Source organism: Corvus kubaryi, unplaced genomic scaffold (genome assembly GCF_017639235.1).
Source record: "Corvus kubaryi isolate FWS band 111438036 unplaced genomic scaffold, C.kubaryi_AGA036_p1.0 37322, whole genome shotgun sequence".
In the NCBI taxonomy this organism is placed as follows: domain Eukaryota; kingdom Metazoa; phylum Chordata; class Aves; order Passeriformes; family Corvidae; genus Corvus; species Corvus kubaryi.
Window position 1 is genome coordinate 5,718,982 of NW_024581101.1, and position 21,342 is coordinate 5,740,323.

At 39.5% G+C, this 21,342-nt stretch overlaps 1 protein-coding gene across 4 annotated transcripts in view; it reads left to right on the forward strand.

Annotated features, from left to right (window-relative positions):
* DIAPH2 (diaphanous related formin 2) overlaps positions 1–21,342 on the forward strand; it is a 184,472-nt gene that overhangs the window by 34,533 nt on the left and 128,597 nt on the right. For all 4 annotated transcript variants that reach the window (XM_042029287.1, XM_042029288.1, XM_042029289.1 and 1 more), the window contains 7 exons: positions 1,546–1,664; positions 2,611–2,727; positions 3,285–3,403; positions 3,693–3,757; positions 4,551–4,655; positions 6,288–6,899; positions 9,898–10,012. In XM_042029287.1, coding sequence (XP_041885221.1) covers positions 1,546–1,664; positions 2,611–2,727; positions 3,285–3,403; positions 3,693–3,757; positions 4,551–4,655; positions 6,288–6,899; positions 9,898–10,012 — 1,252 coding nt within the window. The remainder of the gene's footprint in view (positions 1–1,545; positions 1,665–2,610; positions 2,728–3,284; positions 3,404–3,692; positions 3,758–4,550; positions 4,656–6,287; positions 6,900–9,897; positions 10,013–21,342) is intronic.

Consider the following 21,342-nt stretch of genomic DNA (forward strand, 5'->3'; position numbering starts at 1 on the left):
GATTAACTTTCTTTGTATATTCTGTTCCTGTTGTTTTCTGTGAAATCTGGTTTTCTTTAATCTGCCTGCTGAGAATGCAGAGGGACATTTCAAAGAAAAATCAAATCGACACATTCATTCTCTCTGAGACTGCAGGTCTTTCTTCATGCAGCTGCACAGACAGGAATATTTCTGACTCAGGGAGAGATCTGTAGCTCTTAACCAAGAAACTGTTCTGATGCTTGTATCACAAATATGTATATTTAGGGTGCTCATCACTTTCTCTCAAGAGATGAGAGAAGTTAGAGTACCTGCTTGTATTTGTCTGAAACAGAATTTATTCTGCTATGACTTTAAAGATACAAAGTTTCAGATCGTCAGTTTGTCAGGAACAAAAACTTCCATTTTTGGCTCATTCAGCCTCGAGACTCTTCCTGATGTGTGATGTTAATTTTTCTTGGGGTATATTTTTAGGGTTTGTATCATGTAGATACATTAGCATGATCTGCTGGCTTTATTTGCTGTGGAACATCTGAAAGCCTCAAGATTTTTAGTTTGTTTTTTTTAATCTATTGAAAGATATTTTACAGAATCAATAAATGCTTAAAAATTTTAAGAATTAGGGATGGGTTAGGTAGCAAAGAAACTGAATTGTAACAAATCATGATATGATAGAAAACTTGTGAGAGTGTGCCAACATCTGCCATACAGATCTGAGTGTAAAAGCAATTAATATTTGGTGATCAGTCTTTTTTCAAAATGCTCAACTGCCAATGTGTTGAAAAAGTCAGGAGGGGGATCCATAGATCTGGCTCTTCATCTGCTCAGATTCAGAGCAGCCTCCTGTGCTTTTCAAGCATTAGAAGTGGCACAAGTTCCTGCTGTATTGGGGAAGGCACGTGGCTGCATCCAGGTCTGACAAATCCAGGCCACTTTCCCTGTGAATCATGGGATCATGCATTCACACGAGTGGATGGGAGGGAACTTTAATGTGCTTTCCTGCTAGGAAGCTAAACTTGGCTCTTACAGGAATTAGAACAACTGCTTGTGTCTCTTAAAAGAGCAGCCCATTTTCCCCTGCTCCAAATGCTACCTTGTGGGGGTTTTTTTTGCTCCTCTGTATTTCTTCTTGTACTGTGGTTGATTTCATGCTATGGTCTAGATTAACTTAGTAATAGAAATTGTAAGCATGTCTTCTTTTTACGCTTTCTTAGGCTTCTTAAGATGACTTCAATTAATGTTTTGAAATATACTTATTTCAAAATAAGTACTTATTGTGCTTTTTTAAAGGAGCTCTGACATTAACAAGCAGGAGCTGCTGTGTCCCCTTAAGAACTTGATTCAACTGGAAATCATTTGTTCCGTAGCCCATACCTGCTCTGAGCTGATATTTTACCTTTAATTTTTCTCAGTTATATCATTATAATAAAAAAAATCCCAGGCACTGAGTTAAAACTTTCTCCTAAAGGTTAATGTCATATATTTCATCATGATACAATCCTTCAAGGGGGGGAATTCTTGCTTTAAAAAAGGAGATATTAAGATATATTCTACCTTAAAAAACAGGCCTTGAAAGATAAGGAAAATGATGAGCTTGATATTCAGCTGAGGGTGTTTGATGAGAACAAAGATGAAGACCACTTTGAACTGTCACATCGTCTCAATGATATCAAAGCTGAAATGGAATATCCTTTAAGGAAGTGCTGTTGTAACTTGATTGTTTCAGAACTTTATTAAATGGAAATTACAGTGCTCTGTGTGCAGGTTATTTGTCTCAGTTGTATGTCTTACCAGGGGCTTTGTCAAGCAGATTTCTCTCCAGTTGCTTTTTTTGTTAGAAAATATTTAGATAATTAGTGCTTAAATTTGCATGCCAAATGTAAGTCATTGGGAACTGAATTAATTTTTCATAAATAACATTTATTAAGCTAAACTCTGTCTCATAATACATGAAGAGATAAAATTATACCCATGGAAGATCATAAGTTTGAAGAAAAATGAGTTTTGGTAATAAGAGGAACAAAATTTTTTGTAGGTTCTGAAGCACTTCAGATGTGTGCCTTTTCTAGCTGTGAAGCAGCAGTAAATTGAAAATTACCTAGGTTCAGAATGGCTGCTTGCAGTTTTTAGGTGGAAGCAGGGGGAGGTGGAGGCAATCAGTGAGAGGACTATAAAATCCCCTGTAATGCTGTTGTTTTGCAGAACAGGTAATTCCAGGTAATGGTCATCTTTAGGAAGTGAAAGTGATTGAGTAGTGTGTGTTTGCCCTTAGCCTGGCTCAGCTCAGAGTGGAAACTAAGCTTTGTGTGAAGTACTTTTACAGGATTCTAGAACATGAAGTGTACAGTATGATTGTTCTGACTAATAATGAAACATGTCCTGACTGTTAAACAGGGCACAGAGATTCTGTGTGCAATCGTAGTGGAAAAATAATGTTTACTGCTAAGGATAGGAGTTCACAATTTTAGAAGTTTTAGGAGGGGTTTTACTTGAACAATATGGGAAATGTCTGGGGGAGGTGTGTTTGGGTGGGGTGGGTGTTCTATTGTGCAGTGGGCTTTTTTGGTCTTTTGCTTGTTCTTTAAGTTTTTAGTTTTTTAAGGACTCATATTTTCTTAACCATGTTTGCACTGATGTCAGCGAAGTATTTCATCTGCTGTATAATATGGTGAAGGATACTTCTTCTGAAAATTACTTCTTGTCAATTCTCCAACATTTCCTTCTGATCAGGAATGATTACTATGTCCGGTAAGTGCCAGCTGCCAGGTTGGATTTTTTGGGAGGAGTAGGGACAAGAAGAGAAATCCAGACCCTGGTAAACTGAGTAGCTCATAATCATGCCTAAAATGCCTCTCTGAGAATGTGTTATTTGTCTTTCTACTCAATGTTAGTATTAAAAAGATCTTGGTAAATATAATAATGCTTATTGCAAAGACTTGATCCTTAGTCCAATGCCCTCATCCCAGAAACCTCTTAACTTTTTGGGCACTTTTTCTTTAATTGAGTTTGGTACCTTCATTGCTTCAAAGAACATGGAAGTTGTACAGCTGGTAATTGGAAATACTCCCACATGCCTTGTGTCTGGTCTTCAGTGTAAACTTCTCTTTTGTGCAGCTCGGTGTCTTAGCAGGGTCCAGGGTACCACATCCAAAATATTCACAAATAAGAGTACAAATCAGACTTTGAACTTGATACTTCTGCTGGCAGGTGTATAATTCAGATATTAGGAGTTAGTTGCCCCCCAACCCCAATTGCATAAAGGCTCATTAGTGTTCTTATTGTCTTATGAATGTTTTCTCTTTTAGACCTCAGTATTACAAGATCATAGAAGAATGTGTGTCGCAGATAGTGCTGCACTGCAGTGGCATGGACCCAGATTTTAAATACAGAGGAAGGATGGACATTAATTTTACACATCTAGTTGGTTTGTACACTTTAAGCAGTTTTACCTTGTTTTTCTTTGTGTTCTTCTATCTAGACTTTTATTGACTGTGAATTTTTTCAGTTTTCTGGAAATATGCATGGAAGCTCCAGGTGTGCTTGAGGAGCACCAGAGCAAATGCTGTAGCTTTTAATGAAATGAGACAGGGTCACAAGAAAAAGTATCTGTTGCTTTGGTGTCATGGGCTCACAGGGCAATGATGGCTGGGAGGCATCTCAGAGCTGTGATATGTTTGACTTGACTGGTGTGTGGTATTCTATTGAAATTCTAGATGCGTGTGTGGACAAAGCTAAAGTAGAAGAGAGTGAAAAGAAAGCAGCAGAATTTTCCAGAAAGGTCAGTCCTACTCATGGTTCTCTTTAAGGTATGGAACAGAATCCTAATGGGAATACAGTCAGCTTGTTTCCCAGGGAAAACTGGGAAATATGGATCTCCCAGGCAGGATGTGCTTTCATATTTAAAGCGCTGGGGGTTTTGGGTGGTCCTGTGTGTGTGCAAGTTGAGTCTGAAATCAAAAGCCTCTGAATGGTATCAACTATACATATCCTCAGCTGTATTCCTCTGCTGTAGATAACTGATGGGGAAAATTCCATTTGTTGCTCTTCTGTCCTGAAATAGTCATAATTCAATGCCTAAAGTGCAGGTATAAGCTTGAAAAAATGAATGAATGTGCTGCATTAGCTGCAGTAGTACTGATGTTCATGTATTATGGAGCTGTGTGTTAAAATCATTCAAAATTTTGATTTTTTTGCTGGTCTGGTCTAAGAGGGCATTTTCAGGCCATAAGACAGTACATGTTCTTGAACATGATGATTGCAGATTTAATTTTAATGAATTTAAGCTTGCTGCAATAGATGTATAGTCGAGTTTGGTGTGAGAAGTCTGCAGTGTTCTCTTGGGGGGAAAAACCTGTACTGAGTAGCTGGATCTGGGTGGTTCCCTGTCATTGACTTACTGATGGAAGCAATAATGTGGTACTAAAGGTGAGCATATTAGAAAAATGCTCTTGAAAAAGTCAGAAGTGCATCAATTGCTCCAGTTGTGATACTGTTCAAAGAGTTCCTGCCAACACAGCCTCTGGCATGGCCATAACTGCACGGACTCTCCTGTTGTGGTTAAATCGTTACAGTTTGATGAAGAGTTCACAGCTCGACAAGAGGCACAAGCTGAGCTTCAGAAACGAGAAGAGAAAATCAAAGAACTTGAAACAGAAGTCAAACAGCTCAGGACCCAGGTAATAAAACTGTATCACATGAAGTTCCACAGCTGAGTTGATTTTTTTTGAAGAGGAGGAGTTGAAAAGAAATTGCCCCGGAGTATCTTGTCTCTCTGGGGTTTGAAATGTGTGTTACAGGTGTATTGATTTGGTTTGCAGCCAGCACAGGTTACTAAGGATAGTTAATGGAGGTAACATTTTTCAAATAGTAGTATGTTCAGCCTGTCACAGATACCTGCTTTATTGAGAAAAAATGTTCCTTAGGCTATAAAAATCTTGAATCCAGTCCCATTTTTTTTTCCTGCAAGTATTTGTTTATGCTTTCACATTGCTGCTTCCATATGTTTTGCAGGAATTTTTTTGTTTTGGAAGTCTTTGTTTTTAAAGTCTTTTGGGTTTATATATTTTTTTACTCTTATATTTTCATATAAGCCTAGCCTTTTTTATTTTTTATTTTTACACCAGCTTCAGGTTTTAGACAGGTCATTTATACCCGTTAGGAAGTAACAGATGATATGACTTGGTGCTTTTGCCTCAGCCTGGCTTATTTTGTACTCCTTCAATGCCAGGCAAGGTCTGCCTGTTGCCTTTTCATCTTTATTTTTGGTATCTTAATGCCTGTGGTCTCACTTCCTATTTGGGCACTGAGGTGGAGATTCAGACACTCCTGTTCCTACTTCCTTCTTGCCAATTTTCATGTTTATTACAAACATCTACAAGCCAGTGTTACACTGAAGTTTCACAGTCTGTTTGAATGGGTTCTCCACCAATTGTTGTGCTGTAACTTGTGGGCCAAAGAAACACATGCCTTGTGCAAAGTAAAAAATGTATTTTAGTCTAATTAATTATTAATCCTGTTTTAGTGATTCTAACACCATTCAGATTATCCAGAGGTGACAGGGCATTCCCAGTAATGGTGGCCATTGGTTAATTAACCATGTAATTCTAGTATCTGTTTCCTTTTCTAGTGTTATGCTTCCCACAGAATATGATGACACTTATTTTTAGATGCACTCACCCCTCTGATGGTTTGACATGCTGCTGTTTCTCTTCCTTGTTCCTTTTACAACTTATTAGAATGGATATTGCAATTGCTCTTTCTTCCTCTCACCAAAGAAGCACCCTCAGACAGATTTAGAAGGCAGCAGGGCAGGTTGTTGCCCACCCTGCACCCCCAGATGTCAGGACAGTTATGAACAGCTGTGCTCCTGGGACCTCTTGCACTGCAATAGCTGCTCCACTGAGTGCTGGGGAGAATGTTCCACCAGCAGATGAGTGTTGTTAAAATTCAGCGTGGTTATTCTCATCTCTGATGCCCCAGTTTGCTGGGGTATCCTAAGTGGGATAAATGTTTTGTGCATTGGTAAGAAATAAAATGCTATTCTGTTCACTTAAATGTTACTGCTACTATTAAATTTTCTTTAAAATTGAAACAATTTGTTTTTATAAAAATGTGAGGTTATTCAGTTTACTTGGCAGTTTTATGCTACGTGGTATAATCTATTGATATTGTTTCTCATTTAAATAGGAGAACAGTTGCATTTCTCACTTTCTAGAGGTGCAGTTGACTACAAACCATCCTGGTTGGTTCAGCTTTGTATCAAACAGCCTCCTGTCACCAATGAAAAGAATTCCTCTTTTCTGTTTCAGGGTCCAGGCCTGACAGGCCAACTGACAGAAGTCCCAGCAATACCTCCAGCCCTCTCAAGTGAGAATGCCCCACCATCTCCAGCGCCTTCACTCCCTGGTGGAGCCATCCCTCCTCCTCCTCCGCTACCTGGAGGAGCAACAATTCCTCCTCCTCCTCCATTACCTGGTGGAGCAACAATTCCTCCTCCTCCTCCACTACCTGGAGGAACAACAATCCCTCCTCCTCCTCCCTTGCCTGGTGGAGCAGTAATTCCTCCCCCTCCTCCATTACCTGGTGCAGCATCACTTCCTCCGCCGCCGCCTCCTCTGCCCGGGGGAGCCATCCCACCTCCACCGCCTCTGCCCGGTGTGCCCCCCCCTCCTCCTCTGCCCGGGGGAGCAGGGCCTCCTCCCCCTCCTCCTCTGCCCGGGGGAGCAGGGCCTCCTCCGCCTCCTCCTCTGCCCGGGGGAGCAGTCCCTCCACCGCCGCCTTTTGGGGGGCCCCCGATGCCACCCCCTCTTGGAGGGGCTCCCTTTGCTCCCTTCATGGTGATGCCAGCATTGCCACACGGGATGAAGGAGAAGAAGAAGTATAAGCTGGAAGTCTCGATGAAGAGAATCAACTGGTCAAAGGTATGACAAGAGTTGTGGAGCTGATGTCCCTTCCCCTCCTTCCCTTCACACATATGCTTGGTACCATGCAGTGGGATGGATTTTTAAATGAGATTCATCTTGACAGAACTTGTTGTACCAGGTATCCCAGGAAGCCACCTTACTTCCAATCCATTGTACCAGGTGCAGTGAATGTGAATTGCAGCTTTGCATCAAGTTGTACATAAATATTATTTGTCTCCAAACTGTTTTAAAGCAGTTTTCACGCATACCTAGCAAAACAAACCAACTTAAGCTTTTTAAAGTTGTGATGTTAATGCAGTTGTAAGTTCAGAGAGTGCTGATATAAGGCCTTAATGTTACTTGTTGATTACTTATCTAAGGTATTTATTGGTTGTTCTCAATTAGTGATGTGCTGGAGCAGGGCTGTGGCCACTGGGAGGAGCCATGGGACTGCTCAAGGGAAAGGTTTGGGCACCATGAGCTTCCAGTGTCTTAACATGGTTGTATTTAATTGCTTTTCATTTTTAAAACCATCTTAAAATATAAACATTACTTGAGCAGTAAACTGCAAGCACAATCTGATTTGCAAGTGAACCCTTAAAGCAGTTACTGGTTATTATTTACCTCTCAGTATAGGCAGTCACTCTAACAAGAGAAGTTATGCAAACATCCAGGTCTGTGCTGGGGTGTGTTGCTTTAAAACCCCTTTTTGATCAGTGTAACCACTGCTCCTTCCATATCAAGGAAATAGATGTGGAGTATTGGATAATTGCATCTATTAGCAAGACTAAATTGTTGCATTCTAAAGTTGTGGTTGGTAGCTTTTTAGTGGTATAAAATATGACAGATATATTGATGTTTGGTGTAGGAAAAAGTACCTAGATGACCAAATCACCCAGGCAAATGAAAGGAGGAGTTCTGTATATTCCATGCTGTGTGGGTTGAGCTCTAGCTGGGATTTCAGTGTAGCTTCACTGGATATCTGGTTCTCATTTGTCAGTGCACATCTTGGCACTCCCAGCTACTGCCTGACACTTGCCTTGAGAACCATATATTCTCTCAGGAGTTTGTTGGTACCATGAATGTGGTAAAATCCAATTGTTGATGAAAAACAAGCTGTTAAGGAGCACCAGGTGATCATTGCTGACCATAAGCTGCAATTTAACACCGAACAGTTTTGGAATTTAAATCACACTCTGAAGCAGCAGTGCAGGTTTTTCAGGATGTTTCACAGCTGGTCATTTAAATGAATTTAGATACAACTTTATTCTGTAGAGTTGGGTGTTATACCATGTTCTCCCAGATGGAGCTGGGTGCTGTGGAATGCTGGATATAAGTTGCTTTGTATAATTTCTGAGTAAATACCATCACCATTTCAGGCAAAACCTTTCAAGAACTAATGATGACAAATTTACTGTTGGAAGAGGAGCTAGACTGCCCTCTGATATTTTTGAATAAGTGATGGTAATTGTCTTTCTAAAGAAACAGGTTTAGGTTTTGGCTTCCTCTAAATTCTGAAGTGTTGAGTAGTGAAATGGCTCTTTCTTTGAAGTAACAAAACAGCAGAATAATCCCTCAAATTTTGCAAGAGGAATCCGGAAGGTTGAGAGAGAACCTGTGTGGAAATGCATGACATGCCAATTTATAGCTTCTTTTGGCAGAAGAATTAATGCTTTAATGCTTTCAAATGATTTCAAAATATTTGGAGATGTGCTAAAATAATCTGGAAGTGTATCTAGCAGTGGTAGTTTAAAAGCAGACTTTCAGTATATTTAACTAGAAGGATAGTGAAAACAGCCAACCATGTTTTTAGTGTATTAATTTAAATTGTAAAATCAGTTTGAAAATATTTTTGTCTGTAATTCTTATAAAATAATGTGCATAAAAGGATCACTTTCCTTCTTTATTGTGGGAGAAGGAATTAACTGCATCTTGGGGAGAAAAGACTGGGTCAGGATGCAGTGTGGGAGTTTCGTAACTGTGAGACATAGACTGCTGTCCTGTAAACACAGAAAAGCAAGCTTTTATTTTACTATACATATTGGTAATTGCAGGCAATTCCATTGTGATCAGTTCCATTGGGGAGTTTATAGGAATGATTTATAAAGTGTCTCTGTGAACGCTGCCTGTGACAATGGGAAGGAACTGCAGATGGACGCTTTGCTTAAGTGCTCTGGGAACGGTGCCAGAGATCTCCTGCCTACTGAGAAAGTGCAAAGTCTGTCTGATCATCACTTTTAAGGAGCCATCATTTGAGGAATAAAATTCTTACTGTTTAATTTAGTCCCTTTTGCTGTAACTGTCTTCCCCATTAGTGCTGGATTAAGGTGGTTTTTTAAAATGTCTTCCCTGGAGCTGGTGGTAAAGCAGTGCTGGAGGGTGGTGGAGCAGGGTGTTGCAGGGAAATTGGAGTGAGGCTGACAAATGTAGTATTGCTGAGTTCCCTGCATGTCATCTTGGAGTTAAATAGCCCTTGGAAATTACTTGGCATTTAAACAAACTTATAAACAATCGTTAATAATGTTAGAGGAATATATTTGGAAAACAAATAGCAGTTCTGAGTCATACATGAAAAATCAAGCTGTCTTTCAGCTTCTGTATTGCAGACCATTTTCTTCCTTAGGTACAGCCAGTACAGACTTAATTCTGAGTCTCTACAAGGTCAGCTCATTTCCTGATGAGTTGTTCCATAGAGTTCTCAGGTAGCAGAGTGCATATCAGTGCTGAAGAGTTTGGGGACTCTGGAAAGTAATTGAGAGAGGGCTAAAACACATTGAAACCCAGGTGCTGTTATCAGGCCTGTGTGGAAAACTTGCTGAATGGAGTACAATAAAGGCCATTAGTGGCCAGGGGTAGCTCAGCCCGTGGTGTTTGTGCAGGAAGCAGCAGTGAGAACATCCCAGAGCGGGACTAAACTTCATTCAGCCCGATTATCACAGAACTTCTGCAGCATTTGCTTCACCTTGGCTGTTGAAAACACTGCTTATTGACTTTGGAGATGCTGTTTTTCTTTCAGATTGAACCTCAAGAAATAGGAGAAAACAGCTTTTGGGTAAAAGCTGAAGAAGATAAATTTGAAGACCCGGAGCTGTTTGCAAAATTGGCACTTACCTTTGGAACCCAAATGAAAGGTACATTCTTACTTTACTCTTTATTGTGCTTTTATTAAGTTTAAAACTGTGCAATGGCAGTTTCTTTTATGCTTTGTGCAATACCATGGAATTCATATGATGGTTTTGTAGCAGGAAGATGATTTAAAACATATATTAAGCATAACAGTCTATTACAAGAATTGCTCCTCCTTCACTTTACAGCATGAGGGGAGGAACCTTTTTGCAATAATACCTTTTAAAAGTGCACTATATGTTGCAGATAGATGTGAATTTTCTTCTAATGAAATTGTCATTAAATTTAATTTCTGATCCTAAACTCATGTTTATTTGCATTATTGTTCCTGGCTGAGAATTTCAGGAATAAGAACAACAGTTTTTACTATGCAGTGTTTGAAAGGTTAACTCAGGAAGGGCTCTCACATGACTGTAACTTTCTTGAACTGATTTTTGAGTAGTTTCTGTGAGTTATTTCTGAATGTCTTTTTTTTCCATGTTCTTCTGAAACCTCTTCAAAGAGTTGGTCATGGCTGTGTTTTTCATAAAATACATACACACTCTGCTGTAGCTCACACTCCTTTGAGCAGTCACTGAATTTAAACCATTAGAATTCTCCTTTTACAACACACCTTAGAACCACTTTCTGGTCTAAATGTTCAGGTATTCCATGCAGTAATACAAAAGCATCCTTTGCAGTAATTTAACATTCTTTTCCATGCCAAAGCTGGATTGATTCTTGGTTCCTAGCACTGCAGTGAGGGTAAAATGGTGTGGAATTGGTCACTTCTTTCAGTGTGACAGGAAGACCTTTAAGGGAAAGACTGCCCAGCAGCAGATGACACAATGGCATGAGCCCCTTCTTAGTGAAAAGGACAAGCTCTTCTGCCTTGAGCTGAATTCTTTCATCAGAAATCTGAAGAAATGTTTCTGAATTCCTGAAAAGCTTCTTCATTAAAAATGCTGAATAAACCCTCTTGAAATTTTGATATAGCTGACAGTTTCCTATGAGAAGAAATTTTTGTTGACATAGTCACACAGTTCTAAAACTAGGAACAACAAACTCCTCAAGTAGTGAGGAGTGTAGTGATAGCCTTGCAGATATTTTTCCTGTTATTCCTTGTGTAGTTCTCAGGTAAGGATTGTAGAAAATAAGAGGCCATAGCAAAGGATGCACATTAAAAATGCTGCTGTGTCGTGCTCAGGATGTGAAAATCTTACTTGGCTGACTCCTGCAGAAAGGCAGAGTTGTCTGTCTTTGAGTTCAAGGTTTTTTTTAAACTTGAAAACTCACTAGAAGTCAAAAAGACTCTTGGAGCATGTAGTTTTGCACCACAGACCCAAATAATTGCATTCCAAAGGCAACTTTTACTTTTCTGTCTCATAAAAGCAAGCATTTTTGCACTGGGTGTTAGCAAAGGAAATTTTCCCATGCTACATGATGGGAAAAGCTGCCTTCTGCAAGGAGAAACATGGAATGATGTTCACCATTCTTCCTCCCCTTTTGCCTTCAGAGTCACAAGCAGCTCAGTAATGCCCCAAGTCCGTACTTCAAGCATCATCTGGGATCAGATTTCCCTTCTGCTCTAGTCCCATTTCGTGAGGTCGTCTCCTAGTACATTATGGGAGAGTGATAAAAAGCCAAATAAAGATGTGTGTGGTGTTCTCTGAGGAGCACAGTCAGCGTGTAAAACAAACAAATGGATGAGTGGAAGCAAACTGACAATTGCCAGCAGCAGTTGTGATGACTTAGTGTTTACTGCCTTGTATTCTGTGAAATTTTGGAATGCCAGTGGGAATAGTAACTGAAGGAAAAGAAATGGTAGTGTAGACGTTTATTAAAAATCTGTGATTCCATGTAAGCTGCAGCACTGAAATTTGATGAAACCTCTGAATTCTATTCCTGATTCTTTGGCCCAACGAGAAGATAACTTGGTGAATTTTTTTCATTTAACATAGTTTTGTTTTAGGATACTCCAGAAATGACTTAATGTTGGTTGCCAGTAAGCTGTGAGCTGCCTTGCTGTTTGAGTGCTGTCTGGTTTAGAGGAATGCAGCCAGAGCTGAAGGGAAGTGGTACCTTTTGGGGGAAATATTGCCATGAAGTTGAACAGTAATTTTTGCTAGTAAATTAATTAGTAATCCAGTGTGGTTATACATCTCAGGAAATCTGGGTTACTGCTTTTTTGGTGGAGTTTGGGTTGTGTATGATTTAATTCTGTAGAATGTTCTAAAACCCCCAACAACTGAAATTAGCGGTTTAAAGTGTTAGTGTTCTTGTCAAGAACCTACTGAAATCTTTGAAATCATTTAAGCAGGTCATACTATGCTGAGCATTCTTTTACTGAACTTTGCTTTTGTCCCTTAACTGACAGGAAATTTTCTCTCTGGCCACCAGTGGAAGGGAGAGCACCCACAGCACTGTCATGCCTTCAGTGTTTTGTGGAATAGGATGTCAAAAAGCTCCCTGTGTTGGTATTTCATTTATGGGATGTTAAATCCATGTAGAATTGTATGCTGAAGTGTCTCCTAAGAGGTGCAGGCCTGCAGTGTTGTGCCTCTGCAGCCAGGTTGTGACACAGCCCATGCTGGGGCCTCAGACAACTTTGTGACAATGCTCAGGACTGGGCCTGCTGCTATCAGGATCACTCCTCATTGTTTGATTGATTGTCTAATTGCAAAACACTGCAAAGCAAGTTAATGCCTTCTCCCTAAAGGATCATGTTAATTTCTGGCTCTTGTAATTTAGGTTGTGTATTTTGCCAGTCAAGAATGATAGTAGTGCTCTGAAGAAATTAATTATGTGTACAGTAGATCTGTAAAGGTAGTAATTAGTACATAATAGTCTGTAACTACTGGGATTGTTCCAATACTGAATTCATTATCCATCCAACTTGCCTCAAGGGAAAACTTCTCGATCAGGGTTCTGTTGCTTTACAATTAGACTTTTAAAACACAATTCAACAATCATTTTCATATGTTTTCAAAACTGAAGTAAGGTCTTAATAGCTGAGTTGTATTTTTCACATGGTGGGAATTTTGAGTGGGAAGGGACAAGAGAAAATACAAACTTTTGTGTAAGCTGCAATTGAACAAAATATGAACAGAATTTCAGGTTTTGATTTTTAGATGTATAATGTATGTGTTAGTGCACCCTTAAACTTGAAGGAAAACTGTTGGCATTTATTTGCACTTGGTATTTGTAAATACAAGGGGCAGCAATTAGTACTTGTAAAAAATGGCTTTGAATTTGGTGTGCTGAGAAGCCTAGATCTAATTCATCAGAGAATGTCACATTTGCAAGCTTTCAATGGATTCAGCTTTGGCCAAATTTCCTTTAACACACCTGTATTTGTAGGTGTGAGACAGCAAGACTCAGTTTAATACAGAAATCTCTGGTGTTAAGCATGGCTATGTTGCACTGGTTCAGCTCCCTGCACTGCTTTGTCAACAGCAAAAGGAAGAAAAACCTCTGAACTCATCGTGGGTTTGCTTCTGGATTGCCAACTGCAGGTGGCTCCCTTGGTCTGCTGATCAGTCAGGCTGTGTCTGTTTGGTTCCTTTCCCTCCTCAGCCTCTCCTTGGCAGAAGGCTGGGAATCCAAACCAGAGGAAGATCAGCTCTGCAGTGTAGGGTCACCCAGGGCTGGGGCACTTCATTTCCTTGCATTGCACATGCAGGTCATCAGTCTTCCCTTCTGCTTCACGCAGAAGTGCAGCAGATTGCTTTGTTTTCATCTTTGAATGTATTTGAAATTGTTGTTTTTCAGCAACAGAATAGGTTCAAGTACCATAAAGGAGTGAGTTATTAGTTTGCCATTTTTCACTCTTTCCTTTTCTTCTCTGCTGGATTTATCCAGTAGATAAACTGTCGAAGTCAGGAGTGAACAAAGCTTTGCATGGTTTAAATAAACTGCTGCCTGAAATTATTACCATCTAGTATAGATTTATATATGTATGTCTCTGTATTTGTATATATTTTATATCATTTTTTAGAATTACTAAATGATCTTAGAGTTGTTTTTAGAGTCCAAGTCTTATTTCAAGAGCATCAGGACCCAGTTCATTCATCATGGGACAAAAGGACTGATGTGAGAGTAGTGTTCTGAAGGGTCCAAAAGAAAAAGTTCCAGTTAGGAGGTAAAGATTGTAAATATTAATTCTTAATATTTTATTTCAAATAGCATTTTAACACACTTTTCAATAACTTAATTTCTATGTCAAAGGTAGTTTGTAATATGGAATCACTAAGAAAACAATTTATTTTGAAAAAAACACTGTAGAATACATGTCCTGTTGGTGTGACCTACTAGCTGTAGTTGTTTTCATCATGTGACAGTGAATGAAGAATATCCCAGATGAAAAAAACAAAACTATTTAGACTTTCTCAGACGTTAGATTCAGTCTCAGTTGTGCTATTTTCATTTATTGTTTTCTTTTCTTGTAAAATCTTATATAAATAATGCTTTCAGAATGCACATGCCCTAGGGTTGGACAGAGGCAGGAATTTCACTGGAGGTCCCAGGCTGTGGAACGTTTTGTTTGTGTCTCTTGGGCCTCTGCTTTTAAAAGCTTTGTGGTAGACTCATGAGGGGGAAAAACAAAGAGGGATGGATCAGATAGATGCAATTATCCTGATCTCCAGTTTGCTATTCCTGGAGCTTGCTTTCTTTACTTGGGCAGCAGAGTTAGTGTTTTTTCAGAGCATTGTTGTTCCATAAGAGGGTTCTGATAGAGAAGTTTGGACATTCTTAGCCAGCAGTACATAAAGAACTGCAACAATTGCACCTTCAGAAAATCAAATACAACAGTCTGTATGCAAACGCAGTTATATCCAGATTGAGACAGGTCTGGGCTATTTGAAAGCTGCTGTCATTACTCATGGATTGCTTGGAGGTACAGCTTAATGTATTCCACCCAACTCCTATAGAAATGGAGTTCATTTTCAGAATCAGCATTCTGTCTGTTCTGGTTCCAGCTCAGATGCTCTAATGTGAAGGCCATTCCTTCAGTTTTAGTTTAATTGGCAGTGCTTAACCCTTTTGGAACATCACTAGGGACAGGTTGGTCTTCCCTACTGGAGACTGGAGGAGCAAGGACTTGAAATAAGGAATCCTGCTGGTTACTGGGCGACTGGAGCAGTTCTGCAGGTACAGGCTGATTATCCACCTGCCTTTTTAGTGCTGCGTGGCAAACTGAGATTGGAGAGGCTGTCACTTGTGTGTGTGCCTGCTGCAAGGCCATCTTTTGGTTAAGATATCTCTGGCACTGAAAAACTGCTGAAAAATATTAGTAACAAAGCCCCTGCTGCTCAGATTTTCTGCAAGTTTCAATTAGTAATTTTGTCAGAAAGCTTCACCAGAAGAATTTAAATAGAATTGGAGTGAGGACAGACATGTATTGTCTTAAAAGGGCTCTTCTGTGTATTTATAACAATGTTGTGACTGAGCTGTCTTAGTTATAATGCCTTATATTTTAGGTGGTTACTTACAGAATTAATGTATTAATTTGTTGTACCTGAGCTCTCAGAACTTGAAAATAAAAATCTTGAGGAGGAAAGATGGAAGAGCACTTGTGACTGTAAAAAAAAGCCAAGGGAAGGTGAACTCTCAAAGGCATTGGGCTTTTCCTACAAAGGAAATTGGTGCAGTGGGCTTTTTCCTACATTCAAGGTCTTTGAGGTTCCCATTAGAGAAGTGTAAGAATCACTGCTGGTGACACGCAGACAAATGTTCATTACCCACGTATTCCTGAAGTCTGGAATTCCAGCCTGCTGTGTGATAACTGGTAGCAGTTAGTACCTTCTGTACCTCCTACATGCCTCGTTTTTCTAAGGAGCTGGAGCTTTTGTGTGTTATCAGCTTGATAAAATCCAGCAGGGGAAGAAAGGCAGCTCTGCATTCCGACCTGTCTGTTTGAGTCTGGGTGATGCAGTGCTCAAATAAAGCCCAGCACATTTAACAAGGAGCTGAGGACAGAGACACATGGACTCAGCACAGCAGCGAGAGGGATTGTATACAAAGACTAATTAGCATGAAATATGAATACATTCATGAAGTAGTCTTGATCTATAATGCTCTTACAGAGAGTATTTTTTCTGTGAATTCGATGAAAAAGAAATTCAGAAGTTGAATTGAAAAAAAGAATATGTTGAACTGCAAAAAGAAATGGGTTTTGTTTGGTTTTAAACAAATAGAAATCTATATTCCTGGAATAAAACCCCTTCTGTATGAATAAATAAAGAGAATAGACTGGAAAGAATGCTTTCTCTAATGTCAAAACAGAAAGAATAACCTGCAAAAGATGATGTTCTTCAAGTATGCAGCTGCATTTTTTATGGGAATTTAGGTTAGGTATTCTAAAAATCTATTTAATAGGAAGCTAGTTCCTCTCAATGTGAAGTGTTCAAGGTCAGGTTGGATGGAGCTCTGAGCAACCTGGTCTGGTGGAAGGTGTCCCTGCCCATGGGCAGGGGTTGGAACAAGATCACCTTTAAGGTCTCTTCCAACCCAAACCATTCTGTGATTACGTGATTAAGTCATTCTCTGGATTTGACAGTAATCCTTTGGTCAATGAACTGTTAAGATTATCCACTGTGGCAGTTTTCCTAAAGTGTGGCTTTTCTTTCATGTATAACAGCTTATATCTGTATATAAAATACACTGATGGTGAGTTGGAGGTCAGTTGCTTGTCAGTTCTAGGTCTGTGTTCAGTAGTTCTGAATGGTTTAAAACAATTCCTCTTGCCCTCTGATGTGTTTGTAGCTGTAGATACATTTTCTGGCAACTTCCTCAGCGTTGGTAAAGCAAACTCCAGCCGAGTGTTCCAGTGCAGGTTCTTCAGCTGAACACTGGCTGGGAATTTGTGACCCAAGTGAAGCAGGGGGAGAATAAAAAAGTGTATAGGAAAGGGTGGAGAACAGACCAGCTACTTACCAGGACAGCTGGTGCTGACTATTAAAGAGACTATGCACCAATATTTCACTTGCCTTAAAACTTCCAGCAGAGTTCTAGGAATAACAATGTATCTGCTTAAATAAATAAAACCCCTCTGTAAACAAAGCCGTGCTTATAAGCAGAATTTATGGTCTTACTTGTAAAATAGTTCTTTCAAGTCTGTATTAAAGAGATGTCCCCTGCATCTCTCAGCAGAACCACGGTTTGCACATCCTACACTTCCTCCTAAATCTACTTTCTATTAAAAGAAACAGAATGTGGATTTTTTTTTTTCCTGCAAAAGTGTAAACTGACAAAATGTGTCTGATTCCTGGTTCCTGGTTCCATTGCTCACTGTGCTGACCTGCTGTGATTCTGTATTTGTAAAAAAATGATGCCTTCTCCATGGATTTTATGTTTTATGGGCTGAAACACACACGCCTTTCTTACTGCTGACCAAAAATATTCCCCAAAAATGTGTCATCTGCTTTTGACACGGAGCCTGTCTCTGAGTGATAGTTGCTTCTACTGTAATGCTGTTCCAGGATGCTTTGGACAAAATATCTGCTACTGCAAGAATTTCTGCTATTTATAGTAGAGTAAGGATAGTTCTGTTACCTACATGAATAAAGGTTTTTGGGAGAAAGAGACATTCAAAAGCTATCTAAAGGATTAAAAGTTAACAATCATGCTGTTAAGTCTGAATTCATTGAGAAATTGAAAATACTATGTATATAGGCATTAGTACCGATAATAACAAAAGTATCAGGTTTTGAGTTACTTAGTAATCATCTCGAAAGGATGTAAAGCTGAAATTACAACTCTCTCTATTGTGTGACTGTTGTTTGTCTTGTGCAAAATGAGAAACTGAAATGTCTCTGAAACTTCTCCCTTTCACATGCTTTATTCTGTTCTGTAAGGTGGGAATGCGCAATTATTGTAGAATACTACTACAGAATAATTCCCCACTGTGAAGAGGCAGCAGCTTAAAGGCTTTCTAAAAGCAAAAAGAATCCACATGGTAAAAGTCAGGGTGGAAGTATCGTTAAGCTGCATATTCTGAATGGGAGTACCTGTGGAGTAAATGTCAAGGTTTTCTTTGGCTTTTTTTTTGTTGTTTCATTTAAGACTTGGATCATTAGCACAGATTCACTGCTTTCTTAACGAATCACTTTAGCCAAATTTTGCTTGTGTTGGTATACAAAAGGTCAGCAGAGCATAGGTTCCAGCTGCTAAATTTAGAATGATAGTGGCTCCTGTGTGTGCGTGCACCCAGAATGTGCTGAGGTGAACAGTGGAGCCCAGCGATGCTGCTGAAGGTGAGGGACTTGTAGCTGCGTGTTCCTGCACTATTTTTAGGCTGCTACAATGCAAGCAGCTTAATTTACTACTCTGTAGGTTCCCCTAAAACTAATCCTGTAATGTGTCCTTAATTTATCTTGTGTCTCTCTTGAAGGCAGATAATCATTGCCCGTGTGTTCTGTGAGCACCTGGGTGTGTTCAGAGCACTTTGGGATGCTTGGACCCCAAGAAAGCTTTTTCAAGGTAAATCTGTTCTAAGTTGGTAATAACATAAACAACCATCCAGGGCTGACTTCAGGCTGGTTGAGCCCTGTCTTTATCTTCAGCAGGTGACTGAGAGCAGATGCTCAGTCAAAAGAGTAAGTACATGTTAATATATATATTAAATGTCTGCTGCTTGATGTACACAGATTCGATTAAACAGAGATACTTCTCAGCTGCCAGCAGTTGGTGTTTTTTCTAAGCCAGAGGTCATATCTTTACACATATAATAAAGTCTTCATTGTGTTTTGTCTTCAGTGAACTCAGGATCTGTGCTATTGCACTTCTCTGTATTTCAAAAAGATGTGTTGTTTTCCAGAGTTTTAGCCCTGCTGCTTTTAGTCTTCCTGGTTTGATGCCTCCTTTTTCTCTCATTGAAAGTCTCATTAATAGCTAATTTATATTTATTTCTGTGTTTTCAAAGACTGCCCAGAGGGGCAGACCAAAATTGTGCATGATCCACGGAAGTCACACAGTACCACATCCATGCTGGCCATCACCCAAAAAATACCACTGGATCTGCCCCGTTTACTGAGGGGCACTCACAGGTTTGGCTGTCACCAAATGTCCCCCCTGCTGTTTGTTTTTGAGTCTCATTAGAATGCCAGAAACGTTTCAGTGTCCCGGGATATTGAAACTCTTGGGATGATCTTAGTGATCATTAGTGAGAGTGATGGGAAGAATGGGCAATGCATCCCCTGTGAGATGTGGGGCCTGCTCCAAACTGGCCACTGCCCTCTGATGTGTCTGCTTAAAACCAAGGAATTCTGCTCCAAAGGCTGCAGGAGCCTTGGCACCAGCATGGGGCCAAAACATTTGTGTTGGCATATGATTAGGATGGGTTATGTGCAACTACTTAGATTTGTTTCATACCATCCACCACAAAGCAGAGTTTGAAGTGTTTGTTTATGGAAGACTGACTAATATTATCTTTTTATCCTTATTTTTATTGATCAGCTATCAAAGCTGTGATTACCAGTCAACCTCACAGGGCTCTTACTATTGAAATTAATGGAATCTATTAAGACAGATCCTTTCCCAATTACTATTAATATGATCCTTTTACCCTGTGAAGTTTGGCTTTGGACCTGGTATGAAAGCTTCTTTTTGATTTCTCCTGGTTTAATATAACCAGAAATACCAGCTAATCACCAGTATTTTTTCTTTTTTACTCTAAATAGGATAATAGAATTCTTTTAATTAAACATAAAATCAAATTTCTTATGTACTAAGTCAATGGATGTGTAACATTGTGTAGGTCAGAGTGTATAACCAGGATGTGCCACATCACACTCAAAAATGGAGCGATTTGGGAATTAGTTATGTCTAAGTTGAAGAGTTTTGCATGCGTGTTTATTTAAAACCTCGATGACGGAGAAATACTTCAAAAAGGAAGAGAATACTAAAATGTCTGTTTGGAGATGTGTATTTTACTTAATGTTTCAATATTAAGTCAGGATTGTTAAATGTCAGATATCACAGTGATAGAAGAAATCATTTTATCACTTCATTTTTATTAATATTTTAGTCTGTTCCATTAAATACTAATGTGTAGTTAACTTGACTGTGTAGAACGATTTTTAGATCTTGGGATCTTAGCTTTATAATTTGGAGAGTTCCTTTAGAAAATGTGATTCCCATAGGTGTGTTTGTTTGTGAAGGTGAGCCTTTTATGGCCTTAATGAAGGGGAGTAGTAGGTGAACTATTAAGAGATCTATTTATTAGACTTCTCATAGTAATAAAGGAAAATGAGTTTGTTAGAATCTTGGTAAAATATAACAGCAGTTTAATGACATTTAGTTTGGGTTTTTTTCCTGATTCTTGGTACTTTTTTTTACTTTTGAAAATTGTATGGATAAGAATCATGCCAGTTATAATCTGGGAAATAATTATAGTTGTCCTGTCTCGGTTTGGTGGTGATGGTGGCCTGATGTCAGAGGAAAAAATATAACCGGGCCATGTGACTGTTGAAATTAGAAATGCTATTATAGGCAGAATGTTATTTCCATAGGCAAACATCTTCCCTCCCCCACATCAACACTTCCTCTGTGAGTTCTAAAATGCAGGGACCAATCTCCTTGGTCAGGCGCTGCTCTTGGGGCTGTGCAGACCTCGGTGCCCACCACACCCCAAGGATCAGCAAACCCTGGGAGCTGCTCCCAGCACCTCCAGGGGAAAGCTTGGAGATGTTGGCAAAGGAACAAGTGGGGTGCACAGCCCTGAGGCTTTCCTCCACATCAGTATTCATGGAGAAAGCGGGACAGAAGAGGTCATGGAAAAGGCTACTGGGTTTTGTTCCAGCTTCTTCCAGCACATCTACAACACAGTAAATTAGGCCCATGGAGGATATTTTCAGTTTAATCCTTGTTTGCCTGCTGTTGTTTCATTTCTAATGTTCATCCGTATTTCTCTGACCATTTGTGTGTCATGAATTGTTAATATTTGCTTACTGTCTTACAGCAAAAGCAACATCTTTCGCAGTAAATAGAAGGGGCAAAATCAGTTGTGAAACCAGGTGTTGGGTGTATTTGGGATTTTCTGTGTGTGCCTGGGGAGGGGTTGCTTTGGTTGTTGGTTTGTTGTTTTGGTTTGTTTCTTGGTTTTTGTTTTTGTTTTGTTTGTTTTTTTAATATTTCTGGCCCAGGCATCTCCTTGAGGCTGTTGATAGAAGGCTGAAAGCCATCACAATACAGAGTGGCTAATTAAGTCCACTTTAACTGTACAACTTTGCTGCACAAGTTCTTGCTAGAGATTGACAATTAGACTATTTACAACTGTTTTAGGGCAATTTTAACAGAACAAGGAATATTTCATGTTAAATTAATAGTAGTCATTAAATGTGGTGGTCAAATAAAG